Source organism: Pygoscelis adeliae, unplaced genomic scaffold, assembly GCF_000699105.1.
Source record: "Pygoscelis adeliae isolate BGI_AS28 unplaced genomic scaffold, ASM69910v1 Scaffold59, whole genome shotgun sequence".
Lineage (NCBI taxonomy): Eukaryota > Metazoa > Chordata > Aves > Sphenisciformes > Spheniscidae > Pygoscelis > Pygoscelis adeliae.
Window position 1 is genome coordinate 2464921 of NW_008825565.1, and position 20779 is coordinate 2485699.

General features: G+C 37.1%; 1 protein-coding gene across 1 annotated transcript in view; it reads right to left on the bottom strand.

Annotated features, from left to right (window-relative positions):
• WDR19 (WD repeat domain 19) overlaps positions 1-20523 on the bottom strand; it is a 48872-nt gene extending 28349 nt beyond the window's left edge. Inside the window, exons 1-17 of the mRNA XM_009332468.1 lie at positions 20398-20523; positions 19413-19504; positions 19263-19328; positions 15914-16039; positions 13025-13140; positions 12340-12455; positions 10970-11050; positions 8569-8681; positions 7114-7287; positions 5820-5901; positions 4900-5061; positions 4687-4801; positions 3839-3945; positions 3304-3426; positions 1821-1970; positions 1125-1272; positions 298-502 (exon numbers count right to left, since the gene is read on the bottom strand). Of these exons, the coding sequence (XP_009330743.1) occupies positions 298-502; positions 1125-1272; positions 1821-1970; positions 3304-3426; positions 3839-3945; positions 4687-4801; positions 4900-5061; positions 5820-5901; positions 7114-7287; positions 8569-8681; positions 10970-11050; positions 12340-12455; positions 13025-13140; positions 15914-16039; positions 19263-19328; positions 19413-19504; positions 20398-20523 (2102 nt within the window). The remainder of the gene's footprint in view (positions 1-297; positions 503-1124; positions 1273-1820; positions 1971-3303; positions 3427-3838; positions 3946-4686; positions 4802-4899; positions 5062-5819; positions 5902-7113; positions 7288-8568; positions 8682-10969; positions 11051-12339; positions 12456-13024; positions 13141-15913; positions 16040-19262; positions 19329-19412; positions 19505-20397) is intronic.
• Positions 20524-20779: the final 256 nt, after the last annotated feature.

The following is a 20779-nucleotide window of genomic DNA, read 5'->3' on the forward strand; positions in this document are numbered from 1 at the left end:
AGCGGGAGGGGAGTATGCAAGAAGCACCTTCAGCCAGTTTTGGAAGAGCCACTGTCATATAACCCCGAATCAGTCTTGAAAAAAATTACTTTTGTTTTTCCACTGTCAAGTAAAAGCTAATAAAGCACCACTGGGTCACTTGTTTTGCTTGGTCTGCATAGACAGCCACATGGACTCATGGATCAATCTAATTTATCAATATTCAGCATGACATTTTAAAATCACCAGGATATGCTATGTTGAGCTATAAGCACAGAGGAAAATAATTTACACAGTATAATTAAAATGCAGATGTACCTTTTCAACATTAAAGTCTGAGTAAGCATTTGTGTCAGCTCATTAGGTCCAAAGTCTTTCAAATTGCGAAGGAAACTGTGAGTGCTTAGATAGATATTGTTTGTTTTCCCACTCTGAGTCTGACAAGTTAATTCTCCATTATACAACAACAAAGGTTTATGGGAAAAGGGGACTTCCGTGCCACCTGCCAAAATAATCTTTGATCCTAGATTCAAAGATCAGGAAGAAAAGAAGACATCAGTTAAAAAAATCCCTACATGGTAAAAAGTGTAGCAAGGAATCACAGCTGAAATGATGTAGATTTGCAGGTCATTAATTCAAGGTCTCTAATTCTGGCAGTGACCATCTACTCCACAGCACGTATTTTCAGTAAAGTAAATATACATAACTTAAATCTTCTAAACCAGTAAGGTCATTTTCCAAATGTTTGTAGGTAAATTTCTTAATGTTTCTCTGTCACAAATACAGAAATTGCTATGATTACAATTTTGCTTAACAGTGTAAGTGAATACAAGTTTTGTCACCCTGACCCTAAGATTTTCTCATGAAAATTTCAAAATACAATTGAAGCACAATGTGTGAATTTCAGACAAAAGATTACAATAGGAAGAAGCTTAGGGAGTTAAGACCAAAATGCCTTGTTGGAGCTTTACACAGAAACCTAGAAAGCAACTAGTTTTCTATTCATCAGTTGCACTTCAAAACTTCTGTAGTACTATTTATTTTTATATGCAGTTACGAAAATATTTAAGACAAAAGAAGACTCAGAACATGTTTTACTTTATTAACTAAAATAGTGAATAAGTTTTTAAAAGCACTTACAGTACCTTGAATGGCATCCTTATGAAAAACATAAGTGTACACTTTATCATCATCAAAAGCAACAAAAACACCTTTATCCATTGGCCAGTTTTCCCACAGGATTCCTTTAATAGTTGGTGAGAAGTTTGGAATCTCATATAATCTATCATTTACCTAACAAATAATACAAAAGTAAAATTACTAGCAAGTGACTAAAGAGACAAACTAAATATTCATCCCAGATATGATTAAAAATAAAAAAAGAATCTAAACAGTGCAGAAATATGAAAATTGTATTAAGAAAAAGTTTTCTTACAAGCAGTGACACTGAATAACAGTAGTTTAGTTCAGAAGGGAAGCAAATGGAGAAAATGCACATTATATGAATGTTATTTACTTTTCTTAGAAAAAACGTATGGGGACAGGCAGTGAAACTGGCAGTGCTTGTTAACAGGCTAAAATATCTGTATTTGAATACACAAACACATATGTTGCTGAAAATTACTGATCAGGAATTTAGTATAATGAAATTGTCCTGATCTAATATGACAGATTTTATTTCTTTACATTACTGTTAAGTTATCTTCAAGCCTCCTTGGCAATTTCTTCTACAGGCATACATGTTGGAGTGACAAAAGCTTCTTCATTCTCTATTAAAACCACTATATAGTTGAAGAGCCTGCTTGTAAATATAATTGTATGGGTATCCCGCACTAACTTACTGGACAATAGACAAAGCCATCACTTTTGTCATCTATGAAAGCCAATCTGGTTCCATTGGGATCTGGAAAAATTTTTCTCACACTGACAGGATGCCGATATTCATTCACATATTGCCAGTCTTCAATGTAGAAATAATGAAGAACTCCAGTCTAATGAGAAACAACAGAAAAAGCTAATAATGACCTCAGTAAGTGGCAAGTAGATAATTAACCTCGTTGCAGTTTCTCCCATCTTAGAGTGCTGAGATGAAAAGTGTTTAAAGAAAAATACTTCCAGGTGTTTTTTTGGCTTCCTTCTTCATTCACAGCCAGTTTTGGGCAGGATAGGAAAACTTGAGGCTTTTTGGGGGGCGGGGAAAGGAGTTGGAGGTCTGAGGGGTTTTCTGCTTTTTTTGTTGTCTACCTCGCTCTGCTTTGTGGAGACAAGCTGTATTTATTGTGCCGTTCTCTAAACAGGGGAACTACCCGCCTCATTGCTGAGAGAAGCCTAACCTTCAAACAAAGCTGAAAAATTTGCCTCCAAGGAAGAACCACACATTCTTAAGAATACATGTACCTAATTCAGGGGAGAAACGCAATCAAACTGATTCGTGATTAACGCTATATTTCAATCAGTGTTGCATAAAGCAGAACACAAAGTAAAAGGCGGCTTTTGAAGTCAATTTTACAAATTTGCACACATCAAATTCATCAGTTGCGAATTTAGTACTTCAAATTTATCAGTACCAGTTTAGGTACTGAGGAGGTGGGAAAGCCCTCAACTGCTGCAAAACCACTCAAGTTATTAAACCAGTGATAACACCAGAGATAGTGATTCTGCCTTTCCTCTGGAAGATCAGTACATCAGTCTGTGTCACAAAGAGCACAATACTACAATGCCAAATGTGCCCTGTATTCCCAGTGCCAGAAAATACTAAAGGGAAAGTACCCCTCATGCATAGGAAAATCTCCGGACAGAGCCATTGTAAGCATGTTCACATCCTTCTTCAGTGCCCTCCTAATTCCTATCTTTGCTGAAACACCTAAAAAAAATTCTCTTTGGGCAAAGGCTTCAATAGTAAGTCACGACTTCAATTTATGCTATCAACTTGTTTACCTCAGTCCCTTTTTGTCCACATCTATCACATCACCACCTGAATCAACAAATTTGCAAGGAAAGTGCTATTTTTTTCTTATATCTGGAAGAAAGTTTGATTGCCAACCCTTTCACTAATGCAATAGAACTAAATTCTGCTATTAAAATCAGTGTTTTGCAACAAACACTAGTAAAAGCAAAACTTAACCTTCCTGCCAATCCATCTCATAAAAATGGAACAGTAAAGGAAGTTGGATGCAATTTTGACTGCATTTGCATAGAAAATAATCCATTGTAAAATTCTCAGAAGCACAATTTTTTTGCCAAAAGTATGAGTAATAATCCAAATAATTCAGATAGAAATATATTCCATCTAAAAAGATCTTTAAAAACAGAAGTAATACTCACATCTGTACCATATATGAGGAAGTCACTAGTTAAAGCATGGCACAAAATTCGGTATTTATCATCATCTGCTGGGAAGAGTCGAGTTTCTCGTTCTTCCTGAGCATCCAATCCTTCACTTTCTATCTAAATATAAAGAATAGAATGAACCGAAAAACTCCACTGTTAACAATGAGGTGTCATAGTTTTGCCTGTATCAAACTGTAAGGAAATGAGATGAAAACAAACTTGCATGTGCATCCCCTAAAAACCCAGCATCTGCTTCTGCCACATTCCCACAGAGACTTTTAAAATAAAACTTGTTAAATAGTTCACAAGAAAACACTTTCTCTTCACGTGTTCTAGACTAGGTTGTATTTAGTCTAAAGTCTACAGGAACTCAGCTTTATATTTTAATTAGCCAGCAAAAAAAATCTGAAAAATTTTTATCTCCGTTAACTGAAGATCACTCCATTTTCTCCCATTTTTAAAATTACATTAACTTGTTCGGCTTAAATCAACTCATTAGTTCAGCACTCCAAATTGCCAGAGCTCTTACCATATGCAACTGGACTTTACCCTCAAAGAGAGCAGCAGCATAATCGGAATTAAGGTGCATACTTGCTACTGTCCCCAGGTACTCCACATCTTTAAGCTTTTTTACATCTAAAGAATTCAAACAGAAAAGAAAAGGTAAAAATATTTTGATTTTGTATAGGTCTTCACTTATCATCATCTAAATTTGCAGCTGAGTAACCAGACGTGAAAAACACAACTAAGCAGAAAGGGGACAAGTCACATGTAAAGAGACTTTCTTCTTAGCAGTCAGAGAACTGGTTAGAAAGTACAAGGGAAACTCTTTTCCTATGCAACTCTGACTAGTATTCATACAGTTTTGATTAATTTATTATTAGTCAAAAAAGCTGATGCTTAGAGAGACATGAAAGCTTTAAATCCACTGTCTAAAATTTGGACATAGCATAACCAATTTTACCTCACCCCATGCAAACAACATGAACATCAACCAAACTGAGAATTTAAATCCTCTGATCATACAGTCCCTAGGTACTTTGTCAAACTTAGTATTTAAAGACACAGTCAAGTAACATCTCAAAAGCCTGAAAGTCCTTTATTGGTTAACAACACGATCTGAAAAAAAACAAAAAAGAAACATTCTACATTTCATTACCAATACCTTGCACCTGAAGTTTTATTTCTATTATTTACAATGCCTTGTCATAACTGCTTCAGTTTGTGAAGATCATTATCCGGTCCTAACAGGACCATATGGCAATTCAAGTTGTTACTGTACAATGTGGAATGTCCAGAACTGCTAAACACAATACCGAATTCATAAAATAAGATACAATGATGCAGCAGTTTTAAGAGAACTAAATTTATGCTTACTATTCTCTCCAAGTGCATAAAACCAAGCCCGATTGTTCATTCCTACAGCCAAATGATAAACACCAATAGCAACAAAACTGGGCTCTACTTCAACAGAGACCGTGACCGGTAGCTCCTGTAAGAAAACAAAACAAGATAAAACAATTTTCACTCACTATTAATACTTACTTTACTTATATCTAAATGAAGTTTAAAAGGAAGAGGTTATCATACTCTCTCCACATGATTGGCTATAGTAACTTCAAGAAGAGAAGTGAGGTATGCAATCCGTGTACTACAAGCATCTCCAAGGATTGGAAGCTTTGTCAAGAAAACATGGAGGGATCCTCTTCGTGTAGATACTGCCAACAACTGTCCATCATCTGTCCAAGCCAGCTGATCTACACCTAAAACATTCACAAGTTTTTGCAAAAGAACAAAAAAAAAAAAAAATCCTTTCTTTAACCACTGAAACCGAGAAACAATTCTTTTGCTTTGAAATGTGAAAATGGTAGGAATTCATACCTAGGAATATATGTACTAATGTACTCAAACGTAACCGATTAATATAATTCCAAGATTAACTGGACTCACTCAAACCAAACCCATAATTTACTAATTTAGCACTTTCCTAAGAGTGAAGACTTGACAATAACTGAAGTATTGACAGACACTACAAGAGGAGGCAATGGTGGTAACTCATTACCCAAGAACATAGTCTTGTAACAATGTTCCGGAAGCCACAGGCACAAATCCTGTATACCAGGATGAGAACAGATTAAGTATCATATGTCAGTACAAGAGATGCTGAAGACCACAAAAAACCCCACCAAAAAAAACATGGAAAGAAGCAGAAAACAGTTAAGTATATTATTTTAGTCATCTGAATATATTGTATTACAGATTCAAAAAACCAAACCACTAACTGATCAAATATTCTGAGAGCTGTACTTCTCTATACTTTGAACAGATAAAATAAAATATGTTCCCATTTTGCTACAGGTCACCTAATAAATACAAGTTTGGAAAGAAGGAATTTATGATAAATTCTATATTTACAAATTTTCCAACAACAGTACTTCACTCATGTAAACAGAGTCACCATCAAAATTATGTTTTACTTAATCTTTAAAAATTTCTATCCTCATGGAGACTGTTAACATACCTTTGTTTTCATCATCCAAGTTTATTATGGCATACATTTCTCTCAGGTCTGACAGATCATGGATTTTAATGCTAAAACAAAAATAAACAGTCATTCTCACTAATATACATCTCAGTCATCATAAACTGGAAGAAACCCAACCCAATCAAGACAGCCTAATGGAGCAAAAAATAGAGCACAAACGCAAAATGCCTTCTGTTTCCTAAAGAGCAACAAACACTCATTGTTATCCATCACTCTAAATAGTATATCACTATCACTGTACAAGAAGATTTGCTCAGAGAACTAAAATTTGAGGAAAAGGCACAAATGCAATTCGAAAGAACTCAGGGGTGGGAAACACACAATTAGTCCCTTTTGACCTGTTACAGTACAGGTTAGGGTAAAAAAACATTCCTGACGGACAAACACTGCTTGAAACACAGATGCAAAAAACTAGCTTTCAGTCCTACTTCACACAAAAAGGGACAGAATGATGGTTTACTTATGCTGTCATGTTACTCAATAATATGCTCAAGAACCCCTTAAAGAAATAATACTTATTGCACAATAGCTGAAGTGCTTGAAGTTGCATCATGTTTTGCTCATAGTTATACCACTCTTGATTTGCAAGTGTCATAATCAGCTGTCTGTTAAGGTCATACACAGAACTGAGGACAGACAGAACGGTATGACTCCTACCATCACTCAGCTCCTTTTTCGCTGAAGAATTCAGGTATCACAGAATCAGGGAGTAGCAGACGAGGAGCTAAAGGACATACTCTATCACATGCACAACGTATTTTGGAAAAACTCCAGTCTCTTTAACTATTTTTTCCTTAATTGCTTACACATTTATACTTCTGTCTAGATTGCAGGTAAGACCAAACACCAGGGAGGAGGGTATCAGCATACTCAGTACAGCTTTAAGTGAATTGTTCTCCTATTGCTAAGCAGATGTTTATGTCCAATCAATACATCATAGTAAAGAAATTTGGACATTTTTGTAGCCAAGTAACACAGTAGAAAAAGAAAGAATCAAAAGGAATAACCTATACTAAAATTTAATTTTTTTTTTTGTTTACAATTAATTACAATAGAGTTAATTACAATTGCAGAGATTTTGGTCAAAATTAGCTTCTCCTAACTTTAGGCAGAGAGGCAGTTCCACAGAGCAATTCATCTCACCTTCTCTGCATTGACTTCTTCAGGAGCCTTGAAGCCTTAGGGAGCCTAGCTTTAATGCCTAACAGCTACAGTTGTGTGAGATGAATTCCATTCTTTATGTATAAACTACCACTTACCAATTGTCTCCACATGATGCAGCTTTGTTTAATGACTGTGATATAGCAATGCTGCTTAGATTATCCTTATGATTATGAGCTTGAAAGATTTCTTGACCTATCTCACGAATGTGTGTAGAAATGACTACAAAACACCCTCGTGAGAAACCAATCATAATGTAGCCGTCACCATACCTGTTACAAAAAAAACAACAATTAAGAAAGAGACCTATTTATGCAATATGCAAAATGCATTTTCTTTCAGACTACTGGGGTAACTGTCAATGCCTCCATTTAATAGGAAAAATAATTGAATTATGGGAATTTATATATATAATGTAGAACAACATAGTATAAAATAGATTAAGGGAAAAACAACCAAAGATTCTTGAAGGACAAAACCATTTTTGTGCCCAGAATTCACTCATAAGTCGTCTTTATTCTCTCTTCTACATTCTATAATGCCACTTCACTTTCAGCAAGCTGCATACATGGCAGTGATGCCAGGAGAAACATCTCTGGTATCTTCATTGGAATAAGCATGCCAGAAGATGGAAACTTCCATTTCAAGGTACTGGCTGACTTGGTCACATCAAAGCTATGCTAAAAATAATAATGCCAGTCACTGTGCCCTCAAGGCATACTACTGCAAACACAGTGGAAGTACCAAAGCTACAATCTGTATTTGTGAATAGATAGTGTGTTTACTTTTCACAGTGTCAAGTAGAAATAACGAGGTTAAGGCAGAAATAGTTACAGCATGTAAGGACGAATGCAAACAATATCTGATCAGTTTAGTTGCAAAAAAATCGTTGCAAGGGAAACAGCCCAGGTATGCCTTGTTAGACATGTGGCCATAAATTAGGAAGCATACAGCTACCAGTTTTCTTACACAGTTGTAGTGTAAAGGGAAAAATGTCAATTCCACGTTGACTGAACATGCATTAAAAGACATGGTGTCATGATTCAAAGATACAGAAACAGTACAGCTACTTTTTGGGTACAGAGTTGAAACTTCTAGCTCGGGATTTCTTCAAAGGAACATCACCATTTAGATTACATAGCAGGAAGGCTACAAGAACTTTGCATAACTTTGTAAACCAACAAACTAGCTGAAGGATACAACTCCACCCCTAGCTCTTTCATCAGTTACTCATCCAAACAGAAAACAACCTATAAAACCCTCAGTTTAATCTACTGTCAGGACAGCAACAGTATTAGTGTTCTAAAGCTGAGCATACCAACAGCGATTATATTTGAAAATACTGCTTTTATAGCCATTGAATTGTCAAGTAAAACAATTACAAAATGTAGACCTTGTGTTTGGAAAAAAATTATTAAAAAGGCTACAACACATCCAAGAAAGATGCAGTGTAAGCAAGGGATATATGATTTCATTTCCAGCATTTATCAGAACTACTGGGAAAATCTTCAGCTTGTTAATACTAGAATGCTCATTAAGAAAGTTCTGCTCACCATCTGTAGGTTACAATACTGCCATAAGGCTGCTGAAATTTCAGATCAATCGGGTTATCAGGATCATTCAAATTAAAAAGAAAGAGAGTCTTCTTGCCGACCACTACACTTACCTGCCAATGAATGAAAAGAAAAATTAACTTGATAAGAATGGCATCACTTTAAAGTAAGGCCCTATATCTTCACTAAAAGATGAGATTTAGGACTTTCACTAATCCCTAAGAATCCTATGGATCTGAATTCTGAATCTTTATCAACAGTGGAAGACATTTTCAGGATATTTCCCTTGTGACCCAGTGGTTCACAGATCTAAATGCAAGCCCAGCAGAACACACATCTCAAATTCAAGACTTTTCCCTAAAGAAGCATTAAGTCAGCTCCATTTCCTCAGAGGAAAAGGCAGCAGGTCACATGGAGTTACCCTGTTGGACTACTCTCACTTGAACTATGATGTGTTTTTTGATCCACAGAATTTTTATCTGGGAGGTGGAAGGGAAGACTAACACAACACTGCTATCTCAAGTAACTTGCTGAGATTTTAAAGACAGAAAAACAATTCCAAAAGAAACAGCCTGTTCAGTGTGTATTAAACATGCAGTGTTTACAGTTTGGTATCAGTCTAGGTGAGTGCATTTTATCTGATGAATCCCATAGAGATGTTGGACTTCATAGTGGAAAACAGGTTGAACTTTGGGGGTTTTTTAAAGATTATTTTTGTTACTAGAGTGTATGCTATTGTCAAGCAAGAGTAAACCACTCATTTTAGAAAAAGCAAGGAGGAGCAGCTTGTTTCACCTTATTCTCTGATAAAGGTACTTTGAAGGGCTACTTAAAAGTTTAATTTACATTACCTTCTGTTCCAACTCTCCTTGTCTAAAAAGGAGAGAATGGTTTATTCCTAAAATAAGAGCTGGAAGAATGAAATACAAAGCTGGTATTTTCAAACTGAGGAAAAAAAAGGCATATGTTGACCTAAAAATCCATTAATCCAGAATTACAAATTCAAATTCTGACCTATAATTCCTAAAGTTACCCCAAATATAAAAAGTATGTTTTCTGCCTTTTAAAACAGTTTGCTTATAATTCCATTGCAGCTTAATGATGAAATACTTCAGAAATACTATTTCTTAAACTTTTCTAAGAAATTACAGGAATTATTTTATGTTGCAGGGCAAGATGTTAACTCTAGTACTACTTATTTTGATCCAACTTGGCAGGTTGGTGTTTTTTTTTTCTGATGTCATAACTAACAGCCTGGAAGTGACTGTTATCAAGCCAAGCCCCCCGCCCCCAACAACAGACACCTAGACATTAAATGCTATGTGGCTTAGAGCTGCTCACAGACCATCCAAGCACAAACACCAGGAACTACAGAATTACAGAATGTTCCCTAACATTTTACAGCAAACTTGAGAGCTGTAATAAAAAACCTGCAAAGCCTAGGCTATCGCATGCCCCAGGAAACAGCAGAAGAAATCAAGGCTGATGTCCTCAGTTCCCAGATTTTCAAAATATCTGTTAATTAAATTTCCCTAGGAAGCAGAAAACATTTCACTCCATGCAGAGAGGCAAAAAACTCCTACAGGTCCTTGTCAATGTAAACATGGGGAAAAATTCCTTCCTGACACCCATACTCCATAGATTAAATCTGACTGTGAGAATTTAACTATGTTGTATAAGTGTATAAGTCTGGCCAAATTCTAACACAGTACCACTTTTCTATCCATGGATTTTCTATGTCTTGTCTTGGTACTTCATTGCTGATCATTTAATAATATGCTCTGCTAATAGTTATCATTACCCCATTTTTCTGTACTTCACCATTGACCGATCTGATGGACTTTGATTCATTCAAGAAAGACAATGAAGACAATGAAACTGTAGCCATTTAGACAGAGATAATGCTCACACCAAAAGACTTACACCGGGGTTTTTAGTCTCTTTGATGCTGAGATTTGCATAATATGAAAACCTAGAGAGCAGTGATCTGTTCTCAAAACTGGCAGCTGAAAATCTGCCCTCTGAGAGGCAGCATCTCTGCAATTTTGACAATTCTGCTTCATTTCCACTGCCACGTTGCATATACTATTGTATATTTGTATTGTATGTATTTCTTTAAGTCCCTGCACACATCTCCATCTATTATGTTAACTACCACTGCAAACTGCTCTGTTATCTGTCATATTGCTAACCACTGCACTTTTCATGAACACATCCTTAATGAACAATGGGGTATGGCTTTACTTTAAAGGAAAATTTTGGAAAAGAAAAAAGAAAAATCTTCAACACCAAATTTTAAGTCAAGGAGGAACAAATTGCTTCCCAGCCCATACCAGTTACCAGCGGAAACCCTGAAACATCAGATTAACACTTTTCGCAGTATTTTGTATTGACTTCTTACTGTGCTTTCCCTGGTTGATATTCTTTCATCAGTCTTCATAACTGAGAACTGCATATCACTGGGATCTGAGCTCACTGAGGTCTGCAAGAAAGACATTCAGATTGAGAAATCAACAGTTAGTGTAGCAAGTGCTGATAAATAATTGCATTATTCCTGCCCTGTACATTTTAGTGGTAAGGATAGATAGATACAGTTGCTATTGCATTTAGTACCAAAACTAAGAAAAAAGTTGGAGAAAACATGACCTCAGTTTGGATCACAATGACATGTTATCACGGAATATACTGAAAAAATATCTAGGAAACAGTTAGAAATACAAATCCAAATAAAGAAGGAAAGATCCAGATGAGGAAGACAACTTGCAAGATGATATTATACAGACAGTATTAACTGAAGCAGTACAAACAAGGTCACTCCAATGCAAATTCAAAGAAGGAAGATCAAGAATAAGGCATACAGGTTAAATATTTACAATGCATTTTAATACGGACATACCTGATCTGGTTTAGGAAGTGATAGCAATCTAGTTGCTTTTGTAGTCAATATGAGGTTACAAAACCTCATAAGCAAGCCTTGCTTAGGTCTCTGCTGTCTCAGCTACACTGCTTCTACTACCTAAGCCAGCTAGTTTAAAGCACAGACATACCCTAAAAAATTTATTAGGGTATTCTTCTCCAGTTGTGATCTTCAGACATAAAGATGGAAGCATATGAAATGAACTATGAAAGATTTGTTCTTTGAAAATCTTGAGTGAAACACTGTTCACTAAAGTTAAAAAAGTGAATTATACTCATTTGCATACTATGCAGCAACTGTCATTGCTCGAAAGGACTGTGATCTATGTAAACAAACGGAATGCTTGATCAGAGAATCTGAGTATACTTGGAGGAAGCACTGGATTCAGCCTCTCAACAGTGCAATGGAGGTCCAGCCTAGGAGTAATCCTTGCATATCAGAGGCAAGATCTTTGTTTAACCAATCTAAAGCAAAACCAACACGAAAAGTACTTCCTAAAGACCTTAAAAACAGTCATGTGAGAGCTGTCCAGTGCTGCTAATGGGGAAGTCAACCTAAGACTGCACTCATAGGATCCTCTTGTAACAGATACAGATCAGGATCAAGAATAAGAGAAGCATATTTAGGCAGGACCACAGCAGAATTGCAGAGACTCTAATATCATAAATCACGTTGCATAACACAGAAGCTCAGATGTTTAGATATGCCCTCATCCTACATGAGGTTTCCCAAAGGCTCCTTGTCCTTGAAAGCAGTGGGATTGAAAAGGCATAAGCTCCCATAGGGCCCAGCTTTCTTGGGAATCAGGACTGTTAATGTATGCCTTAAAATTAAACGGGGGTTATAAATACTACCTGTCTTATAGTATCCCCTTCCTGATTGCTTATAGTAATCATTTTGTCTTCACCACCTAGAGCCAGAAGGTTTTCAGTACTCCAACAACCACAAGTAATCCGCTTAGTGTGCTTACCTGAAAAAGAAAGAAACCTGTACAACACAAATGAACACAACCACAAAAAAATATCTGGGATGGAAATACGCTCTATTTAGCCACTCAAACAGAGATTGTCAGAATGTGAAACAACTTGTCAGAGCAATTACAAATTCAAGAGTAATTTTTTTTTTAAATCTTCTACTCTCAGATGGAAGCCTTTCGACCTCATAGGAACTTGCACAGCCCCTGTTCTTCCATTTCTTTGCATCAAATTTCTGGGGACTGTGCTATATCCTTAACCTTTCTGCCCAAAGGTACTCTAAGCAGGTAAGAAAAAGTGACTTAGCAACAAGAACAACCACACAAATCCTTTGCAAGAAAGATAACACAAGTTTCCCATGAGACAGCATCAGGCATATGTATATATATTTTTAACTTACTATACTATAAAAATACTCTGGTAAGCACAACAAAATAGAAGGTGCAAGTTGAGTATGAGCACATTTTTTACTTGCATGTTCATATACAGAACTAAAAAGGAATCTAAGTATATTAGCAAAATTCTATTTTCACATGTGCAAGCTTAGTTTCAAACCAATGCATACCAAGAACAGGAATTTTGCGAGAAGTCTGACGGTTATATATAAGTAAGTTTCCCTTCGTTGTTCCAACAGCAAGTAAAGTTCCAACTCGAGACCATAATAAGAAAGACATTGCATCCCTAAAATAAAGAAAAATTTTACTTTGTAGAGATTCCTTTCATGTGCTTACATATAAAAACGTCTTGCATATTTGTTTTGAAGTTCTATGAAATCACAGAGACCAAGCAGAATTTTTAAATTAAAAATATATTCTCTACAACAAGTATCAGAATTATCTAAGTGTGCACAAAATAGTGAAAGTAATAAAAATTTGTTTGACATAATGTAATAAGACTTGTACAAAAGGAAACGTGTCTGCAAACATCAACAGTCTTTGATGGAATCATGGGTAATTTGGCCAAATACACAGCTTTAAAAAACACTCAAAGATACCATGAAGGTACGTGAAATTTTCCAGTCACTTTCTGCATTGGTTTTTTGTACTTCAATAATCCTATGAATTCAGCCAAGTGAATAGGTCTAGTTCTAGTCAATGTAATAAGAAAGTTAGAAAGAGCCATTTTAACTTGAAGTTTCAGATACAGCAAGGCCTATTTTGGTGCACATTTAAGGGTACACAGATAAATACTATACGCTACATTAAAAAAAAAAGCCTCTTAAGCAAAACAATTTTAATCAGAATTTTCGAATTACTGCAGTTATTTCCATCAATGCCTCTCCCATCTTTTTAAATTTTACTGTAAGCATGCATTAGCAATTTGAAACAAATTTCAGGTTCAGTTGACACATGAAACAACCTCCAATATATATCGTTTGCATGTGAGGGGTTTTGTTTGTGCTTTTCTAATTTCAAAAAGAGGAGGATACCAGAAAAGCCTGATTATCACACCGTTTATATGTCTTAGTGCTTATTCTGCTTAAGCAGTAACACTGTGGCAAAAGAAGGATTAGGCACTTAAATTGATATATACTGTTCTAGCGAGACTGCCTCCAGTAAGCAATTTACCTCAGATATTAGAGAAAGATCATGAAGGATCTGCAATAACTGCATACTCCATTCTGATAAGTACCTTCTATGCTCTTTTTTGCTTACATACTGGCAAGTTACTCTTCCCCCCCCAAATATTTGTTCACACATGAAAAGGAGGTACAGTATGGTCTAGTCCTTCACACAATATAACATGTATATACATCTTCATAAATATAACATGTATATACATCTTCATAAATTGCTTTGATTATATAAATAGCTATAGTTTAACACTGACCTATCAAAAAACCCCGAACACCTATTTGGGAAAACTTAACAAAAAAAAAAAAAAAATTAATGCCAAAGTTGATGTATTCCACCAGAAAAGAAGATTATAAAGAATAATCATTATAACATCTGTGCTAAAAAGGCATATTGTTGATAATATGTAATAACTAATAAATAATGACAAAAACATAATGACTAAGAAATAACTGAGTAATCCACAAGATGCCTATATAATGCTACATATAATTAATTAGACAGTAGGAAGAAGTAATCACTAAATTTCTCATTTGTATGTACAATCATTTGCTTGTTTTGAAACCGTTTTCTAACATGTGACAACATTCTACTGACAAATAGTCTTCAAAACATAACTTCATTAAATCACGTATAGGTTAAGTCACTGTATTTTGTGCAAAGTGGCAATTCTTACACTTTTTCAGGAGTGGAATAACTTGTATAGAAGTTATTTATTGTTTCAGTACAGTTTAAGTTCAGTTTGAATGTACACATATAGGATAGCAGGCTGTAACATATGGAAATATCCCATAATCAAATATCGAATATTCCAAATTATTTTCACAAAGCATAAGTGTACATCTTAATGGAAATATGGAATATTTCCGTATTCCAGACATGGAGTTTTCAACCTAAATCTGGAAAAAACCCACCCTCATAGACACCAACATAATCCCCACCCCCCAATTTTTCCAGCTGAACTGGATTTTTCTGATTTAATGGATAAAACACTCGAATTTCAGTATCTTTGACTACCTAAAAAAACCCCCAAACCCAAACAATAAAAACATACACAAAGGAGATTAAGAAATGAAGGGTTAAATCAGAAGGAATGTTTGTCTCAACTCAAGTAAATAAAATAGCAGCAGTATCCAAAATTAGCTGTTTCTCTGCTCAGGGAGTGCCCTAACAAACATGGGACAGATTAGTTTCCACTCTCGTTTCTACAAACAGAATATTTATGTAGAGTACAACAGTTTAGTGGAATAGATTCAAAGAAGCTAAAAGTTTAATTGTTAAACCAAGCTTATTTGTTAACCCAATGCCTGATTGTTATGTAGGCCTCAGGAGAATTTTAAGACTGTGGCCAAATTCAGAAAGGTAGGGATTTGAACCTTAGAGTAGGATCGCCTTAGATATCTCCTCCCATCCTAAACCAGTCTGCTTTGTGAATAGCATTTTAGTCCCCTTATAAATCTAAGGGGAAAAAATCCTAGCACCACTAAAATCACTTCCCTTACTTTTAAGCTCCCTTTTACTTGTGTGAAATACTTTGGAAAAAGCGTAGCCAGTGCAGATACACAAAAAATTCACCCATCCTTGTTGCTACCACAAAGTGGAAACATTAACGACAAGCTCTCTGGGGACTTTGGCACTGTTGACAATTAAAAAAGAAACAAAACCCATACCAGCCCCCAAACCCCCACCCACAACAAACACTTCAAAACCAGCAAATCATACCAAAAAGAATTTAGCAACAAACTGTAGCGTATTAGTTTAACGGTATACGTGCTATGAGGACTCCAATAAAAAGATGATCTTTGCAATATACTCTCCACATCAATAAGCCACAGTGGTCCAAGTCTTCAAATACACACTTTAAAAAAAACCTTGCTTACCTCATGCCACTGTCTACTTGGCTTGTTCTGTTTGTGTTCGCATCCCACAGAAATATGGCACTAGATTTGTCTGTGATTATTGCTAAAGTATCTCCATCCTTATCCCAGTCCATGGCAACGCAGTTACTGAAGAAAAAAAACCCAGACTTTCACTAATGTTAAAATGTTTGTAAGTATACAGAAACAGCCAGAATTATTCAGTTGAAGGCTCTGTCCTTCCTTTTCCCTCCCAAGCAAACCCATGACAGATTGCAGATTTATCTGTAAAGTGTACTTCTATAGCAACCACACCCTTACTCAAATGTCTTCAAAATGACAGAGGCTGAAAGGAAGGTCATAAAAAAGAGACTGCTACCTACATTCTAGTACTTGAAATACTAGATTCACTTTGATTTTCAAGGGACAGTGACTTTTCTTTCTAGATAAATAAGTTGATCGTTTCAGGTTAAAAAGGTACCTCTATGAAAAATCTCACTCTCATTACCACTCAAATGAAACTCTTAACGGAAGCAATTTCAAAAGCGTCCTACTGAAACACACATTGCTGTGAACTAGTTCAGTAAGCCTTCAGTTCTAGTTTCTCCAATCTGTCTTTTTAAAACCTTAGCAGTTTATTCTAGACACTAAGTATGGCCTGTTCCCAAAACACACCCATGAATACTTAACAGCCAGTCAGAATATCAAGAGCAGGAATAACAAGGACAAGAAGAAAAAAATAGGGAAAAATGCAGATTGGTAAGTAGTAAACAAAACAAATTCTATCAACATAATGGTAAGAATGTTGTATAAGAATAGCTTATAACATCAACTATTATAGCAGAGAATATTTGACATTCCAAACTCCATTCTTATGTAAGGAGAGGTCTAGCAGTTAACAACTGCATCTGGTTAACAGTTAAACAGCAAATAAAGAAGCAAAGTTTGGCCTGAGGGGAGAACCTCCATATAAGCACACTTGTTTCTGTTTAAACTGTATATCACAAGAATTGAATTTTATTCTAATAGTAATAATTAGAGAGAATTTATTCTTTAATCACAGCAAAAGGTTGGAAATAAGAACTCAAAAGAACTACCTAACCTAGGTAGAAGATTTGCTGGCGGGCCTCAAAAAGTCAGTACTATTCAAACTACCATAAGCAGATGTTAATTATTTCGACAAGCCTTTAGGATATGTGGTTATTATACAAGTTTTTTCTCCTCTTTGCCTTGCCTTGAGAACACAACATTATTTTAAAACCGGTTTAGATGTTGTATGTTTCCCTGAAGGAAAGGGTCACATCTGTCCATCAAACAGGTTGTGCTATCAGTGTCCATCGGTAAGGTAGACTCCGCTTCACACCACCCTCACCAACTCACATGACAGTAGAGGATCCCCAGTTCAACACAAGCTCTTCTCAGAGTTCACCACTGATTCTACACAGCTTTCCTCACTTTTGGTGTTTTGCTGGAGAGAATGAGCATTTATCATACATTGTGCAAAATACAGCGCAGAATGAGCTGGACCATGGATGCTACCAAGCAAAAGACACTGACATAGCCAGCCTGCATTATGAATGGCACCTAACCAGAACAGGATTTTGAAACAAGACAGCAAGATGCGATGGTCAGTAAGATACAAGCGAGTCTGGTAAAGACAATGAGAATTGCATCTCTTGGTTTGGTGCAAGGTGGCAACTACCATGAACTGCAAAAACCGGATTCCTAGAGAGTTCTTGGTGAGCTAAGTGATTCTAGCTCATATCTACCAACGATACAGGGATATGTAAGTGCCATTCTAGAAATGAAAGTCAGACTTCTAGATTAGAGGCTTCAGATCCTGGGCTGCATCAACAGAAGCGTGGCCAGCAGGTCGAAGGAGGTGATTCTGCCCCTCTACTCTGCTCTGGTGAGACCCCACCTGGAGTCCTGCGTCCGGCTCTGGAGCCCTCAGCATAAGAAAGACACGGACCTGTTGGAGCGGGTCCAGAGGAGGGTCACAAAAATGATCAGGGGGATGGAACACCTCTCCTCTGAAGAAAGGCTGAGAGCGTTGGGGTTGTTCAGCCTAGAGAAGAGAAGCCTTCGAGGAGACCTTATTGCAGCCTATCAGTACTTAAAGGAGGCTTATAAAAAAGATGGTGGCAAACTGTTGAGCAGGGCCTGTTACGACAGGACAAGGGGGAATGGCTTTAAACTAAAGGGGGGTAGATTTAGACTAGATAGAAGGAAGAAATTTTTTATGCTGAGGGTGGTGAAACACTGGCACAGGTTGCCCAGAGGGGTGGTGGATGCCCCATCCCTGGAAACATTCAACGTGGGGTTGGACAGGGCTCTGAGCAACCTGATCTAGTTGAAGATGTCCGTGCCCACAGCAGGGGGGTTGGACTAGATGACCAGGTCCCTTCCAACCCAAACTATTCTATGATTCCATGATTTAAAGCCTTAGTGGGAGTTTTGCCTTGACTAAGGGCTCCACCTTAATCAAAGTGAATCAGGTTGTTAGAAATAAAATAAAAAATCAGGAATTTGCATGAATACTTAAGCTAAGAGCAGGTAAAATACTAGAAAGAAATTATGAGCACACAAATTAAACTATTGCTACATCAGGTAGTAATGGTGCCCAATAAAAGTAGACTTATAGAGCAAAATGGTACGACGACCTGATGTCACAGCGCTTGCACCTAGGGAGGTTTCCTCCGGGCCGTATCTAGCCTGTTCCTATGGACTGAGCCTCTTAGCAGTTAGACTGCATCTTCCAAAAGTACACCACTTTTTAAATTTCATCTGAAAGGAATCCAGTTCGTACACTCCAACACCACTCTCTGATGTGAACCAAAGTGTGATAAGCAGGAAAAACAGTGAGATTCACTTCAGAAGTACACTCTCGATCTAAAGTAAAAATGCCAACGTATACATTATGCCAGTGACATAAGCAAAAGCACTAAACCAAAAGGATATCTTTCCTCAGTAAGGCTACGATAACAAATTACTAGAAAACTGACAGTAGCAAGAATACAGTCACAATCAGCATGACGCGGATATATTGTATACAACCTCATTATGTTCTTTCTTAATATGATAGACATTTTTCTAACATTTTAATGAAGTAGATTGAGTTTATTACTAATAAGGAGTGCTTTGGGTAGGAGAATATATTTTTCTGACTATCCTTGATAGCTTACTATGAGTGCAGCTTTTACTGTCTCAGATTCCATACACGCTCATCAGTTTGTCTTCTTTTCCAGGTATGTTCACCAGAGACAGTACGCCTTCCTACAAAGTTCTCACACTGCACAAGTACCTCACCAGAAGAGAAGCATTATTAAAGAAAACAACAAAGAAAATAATTCAAACCCATGTTAGTACCTACCCTGGTAAGCCGATTTCATTTCTCTTCTGACCATGACGATCAAAAATTTTCACAGCACGATCACCTCTAAAGAAGATTAACATACAGAATAATTCCCTTTCTTCACCAGTGCTTTCTATGAACAAACGCAATAAATATTTGTAATCTTACCCTGTTACAGCAAGGAAATTTCCCAAAGTTTTCTGCCAAGCAAACTGCACAGGGGAACCAGACCAAGCTTTTTCTAATAGACTGAATACTTGCTGGGAGACAAAAAAAAGTGGGAAATCACGTATCTCAAAATCATAAGCATATAACAATAAACAACTTCCCAACATGTTAGCAGCTGTGAGTACTGTGGAAGAAAAAAACCCCAAACCCTCAAACACAACTTCTGGGTGATTCTAATGCACCAAAGTACCACAATTCCACAGAAAAATCTTTTGGTCTGTGCTGGAAAAATTTAAGTTTCTGGTGCTGGGTGTCTGCATTGAGAACTACTGTGACTCTATAAAAACTTATTATTTTTTTTCTCTTACAGAATTACTGGAATAAAAATATTGCATGAGACTCCCCCCCCCGCCTTCATGTCGAAAGACCAGAATGTTTAGTTATCTAAATTTCATGGAAAAGTCTGGGACCAGAAAGCATCCTCAGTGTGTAAAACACAGAAGGCTCAACATCTACGCTCTTAAATTCTGTAACTATTTTGTCCTCTCTGAATTGTTGGGTCTCAAAGCTAAGACCTCAAAGCTACTCAACCGTAAAAAGAGATTCCAACTTCCAACTAAGAAAGTTTCTCAAATTCCTTTTCCTTGCACACTACCTGCACAGATTTTTCCTGTAACTTGGGCATAAGATAAAGCCCACAACTTTGTTTCACAGCTTACTATCGTAACTTTTTCCCTCCCATGTCATCACATAAACACCAACATCTGGTGTCCACCAAATGCCTGGCAGGCTTACTCAAGTGTTTGCCAAAGGTTTCCCATCCCTTCTTTTGGGTGAATGTAAACTGAGGCATTCTTCACATTGAATTTGCATTTTACTCACAAAAAGCGCAAAACTATGAGCACCACATACCACAAGCACAAAGAACATCTGACAATTATGTTTGATTTTGAAAAAAATTTAATAAAATCTGCAATAAACCAACGATGAAGAAAATCGTTGTGGGAGTGCAGGCAAGCTCCAGCTCTTCACGCTCCCACTGTGCAGCAACGCATAAACTAAAACGCCCTAAGGGGTTTGAGTAGGAGACTTTTCCTTTTGGCCCAACCATTTAACCGTCGCCCCAGGAGGGTTTCTCGCACCCCTCCCCGCTGCCAGGGTCAGCATTAAGGCACGGCGGCGGGAGACGTTACAGAGGAGGCGGGAGACCCGACGCCCGGCGGTCACGGCTTCGGGCGATGCGGCGGCTCAGGCAACTGTGGCGGGAAGAGCCAGCCTGGCCGGAGTCTGTGCCTCCCGAGGCCCGTTCCCGGGAGCCAGCGGCAGGGCGGGCGGCGGGAGCGGCCTTAGCTCCCCTGAGGAAGCCC